The sequence below is a fragment of the Schistocerca americana genome, chromosome 2 (assembly GCF_021461395.2).
Source record: "Schistocerca americana isolate TAMUIC-IGC-003095 chromosome 2, iqSchAmer2.1, whole genome shotgun sequence".
Lineage (NCBI taxonomy): Eukaryota > Metazoa > Arthropoda > Insecta > Orthoptera > Acrididae > Schistocerca > Schistocerca americana.
Window position 1 is genome coordinate 311888325 of NC_060120.1, and position 12347 is coordinate 311900671.

Below are 12347 nucleotides of genomic sequence, written 5' to 3' on the forward strand. Positions count from 1 at the left end.
AAAATGTCTAGTAAACATGGAGTCCAGAATGCATACTTTAAGAGCTTTGAGCAGTTGTTCATCTGCGTTAGTGTGAAACACATCTCTTCTACTTAAAAAGTGCTCATAGTTCCTAAGGTATGTACTTTAGAGCCCGTGTTTACTAGACTGTTTTTCTTGTTTTGGTCCGTACTACCTCCTCCCAAAATATGAGAAGCAAAGAGTCTGCAATTGAAGAGCTGTGTTTCATAGTATCGAAGAAGAACAGCTGCTCATATCTCTTAAGGTACGCGCTTTGGAGACTTGTTTTCTAGACTTTTTTCTTGTTTTGAAGATAGGAACCAATTCGTAAAGTATGTGTTTCTTTTTGGAACCCCCTGTATATGAAATGTGGATATGGCATTGTTTGCCTTAAGTCCCTTCTGGGGAGTTCAGCCACCTGTGGCTGTGATTTGCGTGTCGATGGTGACGAAGACACACACACACACTCACACACATCCAGTCGCGAGCGGAGTATATGCCCGCTCCGACCGGGAATCGAATCTGGGGCCCCAAGTCAGCAAAGCTAACCACAAGACCACGAGCTGCTGATATTAAAGCGCCAGTCAAATGAAAATGAGACAGACTGTATAACGAGTGGTAACGCAGGTAGGTAGGTGTGTGTGTAGGGGAGAAAGGAAAAGCGCGATCGCTCATCTCTGCGCCATTTGTCTGTTAGACGCGCCCGACGTGAGGTTAGGGAGTCGTGTGTGAATCCGACTTCACTAAGGAGGCCGGGAAAGAGGAACAGCTAGATGTAGTGCGATTTCTAACTGCGGAAGCAGTGGCAGTAATGAAATTCATGCCCGAGTTTCTGCTGTGTATGGTGAACACAGTATGTCACGTGTGCGTATGATTGCTTGGAATAAACGATTTCGTGAATGTCGCGTTAATTGAAAGACAGCAGTCGGCCAGGACAGCATCATCGTGTCATTACCTCTTCGGTCATTGCTGCGGTGGGTGCTGCCGTCAGACGGCACAAGGTGGAAGACATTCGGTTCTTTTTGGGTAGCAGCACGGTAACGCTTACGTCGTCATGGCAGAGCATCTGAAATTCTGGAAAATCCGTATGTAATAGATTTCCTATAGCCTGACGGAGAAGCGGAAGTGAAACAGGTTGTCGACGTCACTGCAGCACCTGGAATGGTATCACGATGATTAATATCATTTCCATTAAATGTATTAGGAATTGCAAATATGTACAACCATCAGATGTATAACGGGATGACGACAAAGAAAATTTTTCGCCGGAGACGGACCGGGAATCGAACCCGGATTTCCGGCTTATCAGGAGCGATCTACCATTAGGCTATCCGAGCACGACTAAAGCTAGACGCAAAGTTCCATATGTCGTCAACCATGTGCCTCAAACCATGCATGTGCAAACCAACATTGCTTAGTAATTCGGAATAACAGAGACACAGTAATATCGTAAATATCGTTGCTGGAGATGAAACGTGGTGTCATCATTTTGAGTCGGAGATCAAGCGTCAGAGCAAAAAATGTAAACACATGGATTCATTCCAAAGCAGTGCACGCCAGCTCCGAGAAAGTCATGATGACCCTTTTCTTTGACTGCAAGACCCGCTGCTCGTCAACTTTCTGGAACATGCCGCCACAATTAACGCAAGGTGTTAGGTGAACACTCTGCAAAAATTTATAGCGTCTAAACGCCCAAGAATACTGACGAGCGTCATCATTCTGTTGTAGTGCAATCCCCAGCCACAGCCACTTTCCATACAGTCCCTATCTCTCCCAATGCGATTTCCATTATTTGGAGCCATGAGGAAAGACGTTCTTGGTCGTCAGTTTGCTTCGGACGAAGAGGTGCCCCCTGGGTACAATCATGGTTCCGCAGGCAATTGGAAACCCTGTTTACTTATTTTTATCCCTTTGTATCGTTTTCATTAGACTACTCCTTACATACGAGGGCGTGTTGGAAAGTAGTGCCTCCGAATTCCTTACGTGAAATACCTCAAAACAAACGTTATTAAAATTTTGCATCTTTATTCTTCTTTATTTCTCAACATGATCACCAGCCCTCCGTCGTGGCCGAGCGGTTCTACGCTCTTCAGTCTGGATCCGCGCGACCGCTACGGTCGCAGGTTCGAATCCTGCCTCGGGCATGGATGTGTGTGATGTCCTTAGGTTAGTTAGGTTTAAGTAGTTCTAAGTTCTAGGGGACTGATGACCTCAGATGTTAAGTCCCATAGTGCTCAGAGCCATTTGAACCATTTGAACATAATCACCCAGGTGACGAACACATTTATCACAGCGACAGACCAGTTTGTTGCTACTGTCTCGCTGTAAAATGTCTGTCTTTGTTGTCGGAGTCTTTTTTCAGAGAGCCAGGTGCCCTCAGGTGCGCGACTTCCCTCGCAGCTCAGAGGGCTGTACTGTCACACTGCATTCTACCATTCACACACATGACCCTACCACCAACAAATTGGACTGCTTGTATGATACAGTAGGAAAATTTCGAGATGCTCCTAACACTTTTTCTTCAGACGGTTGTAAGACAAGATTCGATGAGTAAACTAAAGTTCACCTGTGAAGATCGCGTTCAACCATTTGTTCGCGGTCCACGTCGATGTTACTGACTGTACAGTAGAAGGAGGATCTCCGCACAGCTGTGGTCGAGACACAGCCTACCGGACGTCCGGCCTACACCCTTTGATACACAGTTTATCGGAAAACTCAGAAGCAGCTGTCTGCTCTGCAGCCAATTGTCTCGCGTGCATCACCGAACTTAACCGTGCTGTTAAGCTTAGATATCATTACTATTGTGGAGTGGTTACTTTTTGTCGACCTTATTCCGACGTACGTTGAATGTTTTCTGTGTCTAAAAACTATTGGCAAATTCTTGTAATCTCACTCTGAGGAACATTGAGCGTTACTGAGAATGCGGCCACTGTCTGAAACAGTTCAAGGCAGCTGAGGATTTCGCTTTCGAAACAAGGTCCAAATCAGTCCTCATCCCGAAGGTTAGTATTTTGGTACTACGTATACTGGGGGAACTTACAGCTTGGCGTGGGCTACGAACCACAGTACAGCTTGGCATCTTTCACGTTAATAAATCGTGGTCAGACGTGAATGATTAATACACCATATATACAATCATATACAACAGCTCGCTCAATGAAAGATCAGTACCTAAAGCGTGGAAAGTTGCGCAAGTCACACCAATACTCAAGAAAGAAACTGGGAGTAATCCGCTCAATTGTAGGCACATATCACTGTCGTTTTTGCAGTAAGATTTTGGAATATATACTGAGTTCTAACATTTTGAATTTACTACGAAGAACACGGTCTATTGGCACATAGTCTGCACGGATTCAGAAAACGTAGTTCTTGTGAAACACAACTAGCTGTTTGTTCTCACGAGGATCATAAATTTATTCCATATTTTTAGATTTCCAGGCGGCTTTTGACAGCGTTCCTCTCAAGTGGCTTCTAATGACTTTGCTTGCCTACAGTGTGTCGCCTCAGTTCTGCAGCTAGACTTGTGATTTCCTCTCAGAAAGGTCGCAGTTCGTAATAACTGCTGAAAAGTTATCGAGTAAAACAGAAATAATATCTGGCGCTCTCCAAGGAAGTGTCAGAGGCCCTCTGCTGTTCCCGATTCGTATAAACATTTTAGGAGATAATCTGAGCAGACCTCTTAGATTGTTTGTAGACGATGCTGTCATTTACCATCTAGTAAAGTCAACAGTAGATCAAAACCAACTGCAAAATGATACAGACGAGATACCTGAATGGTGCGAAATGTCGCAATTGACTCTAACGAAAAGTGTGAGGGCGTCCGCACGAGTATAGAAGGAATCCATTAAATTCCGGGTACACGATAAATCCCACATGTCTAAAAGCTTTCAACTGAACTAAATACCAATAGATTACAAGTACGAACAATTAAAAATGGAACTATCATATAGATAATGTTGTGGCGAAAGCAAACAAAATCTGCTTTTTATTGACAGAACACTTAGAAGATGCAATAGGTCTACTAAAAAACCTGTCTACACTACGCTTGTCGGTCATCTGCTAAAGTATTGCTGTGTGGTATGGTATCCTTATCAGACAGGATTGATGAAGGCCATCGACAAAATACAAAGAAGGGCAGCTCGTTTTGTATTATCACGAAATTGGGAGAGAGGGTGCCATGGATGTGATACACGAGATGGGGTGGCAATCGTTAAAACAAAGGCGTTTTCCGTTGCGGCGAAATATTTTTACGATATTTTAATCATCAACTTTCTCCTCCGAGTATAAAAAAAATTGGGGACGCCACCCAGTCAGGGGGAAGTGAACATCGTAATAAAATGAGAGAAATCGGACCTCGCACAGAAAGATTTGAGTGTCCGTTTTCCCTGAGCGAGTGGAATGTGTTACATGGCAGGTTTTGTCCTAAACGCACTTCTGAATACTATATGCTCAATGTGGTTATTGTTTTACGTTGCTTTGTAATAACAGACTATATACAGTTAGAATAATATGTAGTGTTCACCAATGGATGTCATTTAGGTACCACTTCCAGGAGTTCGGCGTTTTTACTTCGTTGTCACAATACGTCATTTCGTTAAAAGAATCGTAGGAATGATCTGTTTAACATGTAACTAACTAACTAACTCATATATTGATGTTTATGTTAATAAACCTGATTGTTATAATGAACACTTGTTTCCATTATAGATAGATGATCCCTTCTTTCATTAATACGTCTATGTGCGTTGCGTGGTACCTATATTTTCATGCCTGATTGGATCACTCCTATTAATTGTCATTTTAGTAAGACGTATCCGTTTGCACAAGATTATCATTTCCTTTAAAGTAATTTGAGTGATCATACGGCGTGCTCCCCTTCTCTGTGGGTCATCAGAGATCAGACTATAGCATCCAGGGCTATGCTAAACAACACAACCTATGGGGCACAAACACTAGAGAAATGGTCTGAATTGGTTGAATCAACCCTCTGCCTCGCACTTAAGTGTGAATTGCAGAGTAGTCATGCAGATATAGATGTGAAAGCGATGTGACAGAAATAGTCATAGGACCAACCGAGGATTGAACTCCAAGCCCGTCTAATCACAATCTGACATCTATCCACATTCTCGCTGTCCACCTACTCACGGAACCACATAATATAATTTCGGTTTCATCGACGATATTCTGTGCTCGCAATGGACAGTGAAAACACGACTGAGAGTTCTTATCCTTATCTTATAACCACTCGCATATTCGAAGCAGGGAGTACTCATGTCCTACTCTTTTCGCGTTGCATTTTTCATTTGGATTTATGCATAATTTTGTACCTTTGTTCTAGTTCTCAGTTGTATCATCAGAACACGTGGTGATTGATATCCATCACTGGGTTAACCATCTGTAAATTCGAGTGATTTACAAACATATGCTCTCACTCGCAAGATTATTTATCAACAGCTTTTAAATTTATTTGTATGTGCTTTCTTGCCATGATGTTTGGAGGGGATGTCAACTGTTCTAATTCGATGTTTGATCCTAACGATAAAGGATGGTTTTGCTTAGCATACTGGTTTACGCTCATATGGGATTTTTCATATAATTGGGCTTCGCGAATTCATTACATCACTTGGTTTCTTTGCTCACAAATTCTACCACGTGCACTTTACTTCCATGATTGAATACAGAGTAGTTATAATTAAATTTTCGCTACTTGAGCGGATCCCCATTAAAAAACGAGTGATCGTGGGACACAGACTTTATTGGAAACATTTGTAAGGACATGCGGAAGAGAAATAACGAATAAAGCGTTGAAAGAACACATTTTAATTTCCACACGAGAGGATAATATTTGTTAATTGTGTACCAGATTTACCTTCCAGGTTGCAAATGTTGCTGAGTGCGACGACCATTTGCATCCACAACAGCTGGGATACCATCTGACAATTGTTCGCAGCACTTTTCTAACGATGGACCATGGAATGTTCACACTGCTCTGTGCACTCCTTGAACGTCGCACGCTGCGTCCAGCATTCTCAGGCGTGTCAACTGTAACTTCTTCAGGAATTTGTGGCGTGACTGGTACCATAGCAGTACCGGCACCTGACCAGTACCGTGACACTGACACTACTAACGACACAGATCCTGCACCGCACAATCTGAACATCGTTCCTATAAAGTTAGCTGCCCACAAGGTAAATACACTATGTGATCAAAAGTATCCGGACACCCCCAAAATATGCGTTTTTCACATTAGGTGCGTTGTACTGCCACCTAATGCCAGGTACTCCATATCAACGACCTCAGTAGTCATTGGACATCGTGAGAGAGCAGAATGGGGCGCTCCGCGGAACTCACGTACTTCGAACGCGGTCAGGTTATTGGGTGTCACTTGTGTCATACGTCTGTACGCGAGATTTCCACACTCCTAAACATCCCTAGGTCCACTGTTTCCGATGTGATAGTAAAGTGGAAACGTGAAGGGACACGTACGAGCACAAAAGCTGACAGACAGAGACCGCCGACAGTTGAAGAGAGTCGTGGTGTGTAATAGGTAGACATCTATCCAGGCCATCACACAGGACTTCCAAACTGCATCAAGATCCAATGCAAGTACTATGAAAGTTAGGCGGGAGGCGAGAAATTCGGATTTCATGGTCGAGCGGCTGCTCATAAGGCACACATCACGCCGGTAAATACCAAACGACGCCTCGCTTGGTGTAAGTAGCGTAAACATTGGACAATTAAACAGTGGAAAAACGTTGTGTGGAGTGACGAATCACGGTGCACAATGTGGCGATCCGATGGCAGGGTGTGAGTATGGCGAATGCCCAGTGAAGGTCATCTGCCAACGTGTGTACTGTCAACAGTAAAATTCGGAGGCGGTGGTGTTATGGTGTGGTCGTGTTTTTCATGGAGAGGGCTTGCTCTCTGTGTTGTTTTGCGGTGGCACTATCACAGCACAAGCTTACATTGATGTTTTAAGCACCTTCTTGCTTCCCACTGTTGAAGAGCAATTCGGGGATGGCGATTGCATCTTTCAACACGGTCGAGCAGCTGTTCATAATGCACGGCCTGTGACGGAGTGGTTACACGACAAAAACATCCCTGTAATGGACTGCCCTGCACAGTGTTCTGACCTGAATCCTATAGAAGACCTTGTGGATGTTTTGGATAGCCTGCTTCGTGCCAGGCCTCACCGACCGACGTCGATACCTCTCCTCAATGCAGCACTCCGTGAAGAATGTGCTGCCATTCTCCAAGAAATCTTCCAGCACCTGATTGAACGTATGCCTGCGAGAGTGGAAGCTGTCAAGGCTAAGTGTGGGCCAACGTCATAATGAATTCCAGCATGACCAATGGAGGGTGCGATGAACCTTTAAGTCACATTCAGCCAGGTGTCCGGATACTTCTGATCACATAGTGTTGTTTTCCGTCTACTATTCCAGCCACATGACTTAATCTAATTTACAGGGTGAAGAAAACTTCGTGCACTCGGACTTCGCAGCGTAATGCCTCACATACTAGCAATACACATACGTTTCTCACAAAATTTCGTCCTGCACATATTTGCGGCAGTAAATGGTCGTTAAAGACGGGCAATCTGGCAACACTGTAATAACCTCCACGGTAACTATCTCAGTCAGGAAGCGGCTGCAGTGCTGTGCAGCTGGTGCAGTGGGTAGCGTTTTTGATTAGCGTGAAGGAGGTTGTGGGTTTGATTCTGGCTTGAGGTGTATTTATTTTTATTTGCTAAATGTAACCTGCGTGGTGCGGTACCTGGCGTCTCAGTCGTCATTTCCAAATCTGGTTCTGTGAATGCAAGAAAGACATATAGAAATGTTACTATTTGCAATGGATTAAGAACGGGACGTGGACTGGAAAGGTAAAACAAATGAGAAAGGCAAAATGCTGATTTTTTAAGTAACTGCCACTTACACAGGTTATTCAGTATGAGCACCAGAGACATCGACGAGATGCTGTACAGCGTCAGACTTGCACTTCGCAGCAAAAGCTGGAACCAATTTTTTTCCAGCGTAAATCGGTTCCATATTAACACGTTAGCGTATCTACCAAGTTCCTCTGCCGTATGATAATTACAACACAGACTGGTTCAAATGGTTCAAATGGCTCTGAGCACTATGGGACTCAACTGCTGTGGTCATAAGTCCCCTAGAACTTAGAACTACTTAAACCTAACTAACCTAAGGACAGCACACAACACCCAGCCATCACGAGGCAGAGAAAATCCCTGACCCCGCCGGGAATCGAACCCGGGAACCCGGGCGTGGGAAGCGAGAACGCTACCGCACGACCACGAGATGCGGGCCAACACAGACTGGACCTCCGTGAATAACTGCACTTTAATTGTAACAATCCAGTATTTAGTGTTGATCGAACAATCGATCAGTGTGACAAGTGTGTGTGGTTGCAGGGCCAGCCAAACCGGCGCACTGGCGTGTGTGACTCCGACGTGTTCCTCATGTCTGCAGGACCAGCGAGGCAGCTCACGCTATGCGGCCAGAACAGTGGACAACACAGTAAGCCTTTAAACACTTTCGATATTTAGTTTTTATGCTTTTGAAAAAAGATAATTCATATATTCGTTTGTTGATACATCGTTTTCTGTGTATCCCATCATTAAGAATAATGTTCAGGGATGTGGAAAGAGTCAGTTTATGTATTAAAAGACAGACGCAACCACTGCAAGCAAATTTTCTGAAGCACAGTAACTACAAATTATGCCTAGCGCTAATTCACTCACGCTGATAAACATGAGAGTCACTTTTACATTACTTTATTTGTATATGAGGAGAAAAGTAGCTACATTGAAGATAACCACTGTTCCTCTTACGCAGCTCAGCTGCTGTCTTGATCTGCTAAGCATTTCAGTAACATTAATAATTTCAGAAATCACTACAGCTGTCTCTGTACCAGTGCTGGAAAAGTTAAAACACATTTTTAATATGAACATTAGTTTTAGGTGTAATTTCCATCCCCGAGTCCTAACGATCTGATAAGGAAGGTACGACTAATAAAATACCATTTCACTTTGTTTTTGAGTACCTGGTGATTCCAGTTTCCTGCTTATTTCTACCAACAACGTGTTACAGGCTTGTGCAGGAGGTTATAAAACTCCATTCTGGACTCAAGAGGCTATGAGCACTATGCGACTTAACTTCTGAGGTCATCAGCCGCCTAGAACTTAGAACTAATTAAACCTAACTAACCTAAGGACATCACACACATCCATGCCCGAGGCAGGATTCGAACCTGTGACCGGAGCGGTCGCTCGGCTCCAGACTGTAGCGCCTAGAGCCGCACTGCCACTTGGACGCAAGACATGGGTGCATTGTCTACATGGGAACTAATGAAGAGCCGCTCCAGTTGCCTAATTGGAACTTTATTAAGACCACACACGAGCGGTTTCGGCCTCTTCATTAGGCCTTTGTCAAGTATATCTGAAACTTCCGGATATATTATGATGGGTATATAAACTGAGGGAAAAAAATCGCATCACAAAAAATAATTAACGTAGCGTAATGAAATTTCGGAAATACATTTGTCTAAGTAACATGTTTAAGTGATTACCGTCGCAAGATCACAGGTTAATGGTTCAAATGGTTCTAATGGCTCTGAGCACTATGGGACTTAACATCTGTGGTCATCAGTCCCCTAGAACTTAGAACTACTTAAACCTAACTAACCTAAGGACATCACACAACACCCAGTCATCACGAGGCAGGATTCGAACCTGCGACCGTAGCAGTCGCGCGGTTCCAGACTGAGCGCCGAGAACCGCGAGACCACCGCGGCCGGCACAGGTTAATGTAAGCGCGAGATAAGCCATTGAAAATCTGAAATGCTGATGCATTAATAACCGGTGTAACCGCCGGAATGTTGAAACTAAGCAAGCAAATGTGCAGCTGCTAATGTACAGCTGCCGGATGACAGTTTGTGGGATGAACTTCCATGCCTGTTGCACTTGGTCGGTCAATATAGGGACGCTTAACGCTGTTTTCTGGATGACTCTGGGGTTGCCGTCCGATGGTGTCCCACGTGTGCTCGATTGGAGACAGATGTAGCGATTAAGCAGTCCAACGCGACATGTCGGCACTCTCTAGAGCATGTTGGGCTACGACAGCGGTATGTGGGTGAGCGTTATCCTGTTGGAAAAAACCGACTGGAATGCTGTTCATGAATGGCAGCACAACAGGTCGAATCACCAGACTGACGCACAGATTTGAAGTCTGGGTATGTAGGATAACCATGAGGGTGTCCCTGCTGTCATGCGAAATCGCACCCTAGACAATAACTCCAGGTGTAGGTACAGTGCGTATGGCACGCAGACAAGTTGTTTGCAGTCACTTAACTGCCCTCCTTCTAACCAACACACGGTCATCATTGGCACCCAGGGAAAACTGGCTTTCATTATAAAGCACGAAGGAGCTCGACACTGTCCTCTAATGAGCTCTCATTTGACACCACTGAAATCGCAAATTGCGATAGTTTGGGGTCCGTGGAACGCATCCTATAGGGCGCCTTGGATCTGTCCCTGAAGTAACCTGTTTGCAACAGTTCGTTGTGCCAATTGCTGTTCAAATTGCTACTACACATGCAGTACGATGCGCCAAAGCCTTACGCCGAACACGATGGCATTCCCTCTCAGTTGTGCCACGTGGGCGTCCGGAGACCGGTCTTATTGCGCCCGTACATAGTCATGATCACCGTTGCCAGCAATCGATGTACGGTGGCTACATTCCTGCCAAGTCTTTGTGCTGTATCGCTGAAGGAACATCCGGCTTCTCGTAACACTATTACACGATCTCGTTCAAGCACGGTGAGGTATTGTTAATGGCGTCTTTGTCGCCTTAAAGGCATCCTTGACGAACGTCAGTTCGCCATGTGAAATCTCAAACGTAACTAAGGCCCACGATCGTTACAACGTGTATTTTAAAGCAAAACTGATTTGCATCCTCATAGTGGCGCTACTAGCGACTGACACGAAATCTGAATAGACTTCATGTTTCAGATGTAGAAACACGCCAGCCAGTTTCGTTTATGTCGCACAACTCTTTCTTGGTTTGCTATTTTTTCCGTCAGTGTAGATATTCCTTTACATAGCAGTAGAAGAGAGACAATGCTTTGTACATGTAGAGTATAAGTGGAGAAGGGATATACAACTTAACGATATACAACTTAACGCGTTATGCTGTAGAGAAGCACAGTCAAACGATAAAAACAGTAGAAGTCAAGTGAATTTTAAAAAATCGCCCATAATGACGTCACGAGAAAAACCGGCGTGTCGTAATTATAAAAACTGTACAATACGATGAATTAAAATTGTTAACATGCTTTCGCTTGCTGATGTGTTTCAGAATGAAGCTGCATGTGTCTCATATTAAATGCTAAAAGTAATTACTTGGAATTAATTAAACTGTAAAATAGTTGCTACGAACGGGGCGTCCTCGTCTCTGTAACGAGTAAAATTTACGCTCGACATGGAAGCCTCGTTCATTGCAACTAGTCGTATTTTACACTTGTAATTCTGAAACACGTCAGAAAATAACTCTTTTAGCTTAATCATGTTAATAAGTTTAATGTATCCGATTTTACAGTTTTTATAATTACGACACGTCCATTTTTCGCATGACGTCACTGGGCACGAAATTTTTTAAATCTATTTCACTTTTCCACTTTTATCCTTTACTGTTAGGATTTAAACTGAAAAAAAATATAATGTAATTTTGAAATCTGTCAAATAACCCTTTTTACCTTAACCATTGGAACGGTCTGAAGGTATTGGATTGTACAGCTTTTTATAGTTACATCAAGCCAATTTTTCTCGAGATATCATTGGGAGCGATTTTTCTTTAAATCCACTTAACTTCTACCTTTTATCATTTGACGTTGCTTCTTTACAGCATAAAGTAAATTGTATATTCTCCCTGTACTTGTACTCTTATTGTATAAGCATTGTCTCTTATCTATTATTATTTACAAGAATATCTATATACCATATATTATATATGGCAGTTTCAGATAAACTTGATAATGACTTAATATAAAGGCCCAAACCGGTCGTGTGTGCACTTAATAAAGCTCCAATTAAGCAACCGGAGCGGATTTTCATTAACTGAACGATAGTGGCGTAGTCAGCATGTCCGCCCCGATAGCTGAGTGGTCAGCACGACGGAACGCCGCGCAAGGTGGCCCGGGTTCGATTCCCGGCTGGGTGGTGGATCTTTCTCCGCTCAGGGACTCGGTGTTGTGATGTCCTCGTCATCCTGTTGTGTTGTCTTCCTCATCGGCTCATCCACCGGGGTGGTGACAGGAAGAGCATCCGGCCACCC

The 12347-nt window shown here is 43.8% G+C and overlaps 1 protein-coding gene across 1 annotated transcript in view; it reads left to right on the forward strand.

Moving 5' to 3' along the window:
* The window catches only part of LOC124595813, a 224719-nt gene that overhangs the window by 142575 nt on the left and 69797 nt on the right, over positions 1-12347 (forward strand). The window contains exon 5 of the mRNA XM_047134705.1: positions 8429-8534. Coding sequence (XP_046990661.1) covers positions 8429-8534 — 106 coding nt within the window. The remainder of the gene's footprint in view (positions 1-8428; positions 8535-12347) is intronic.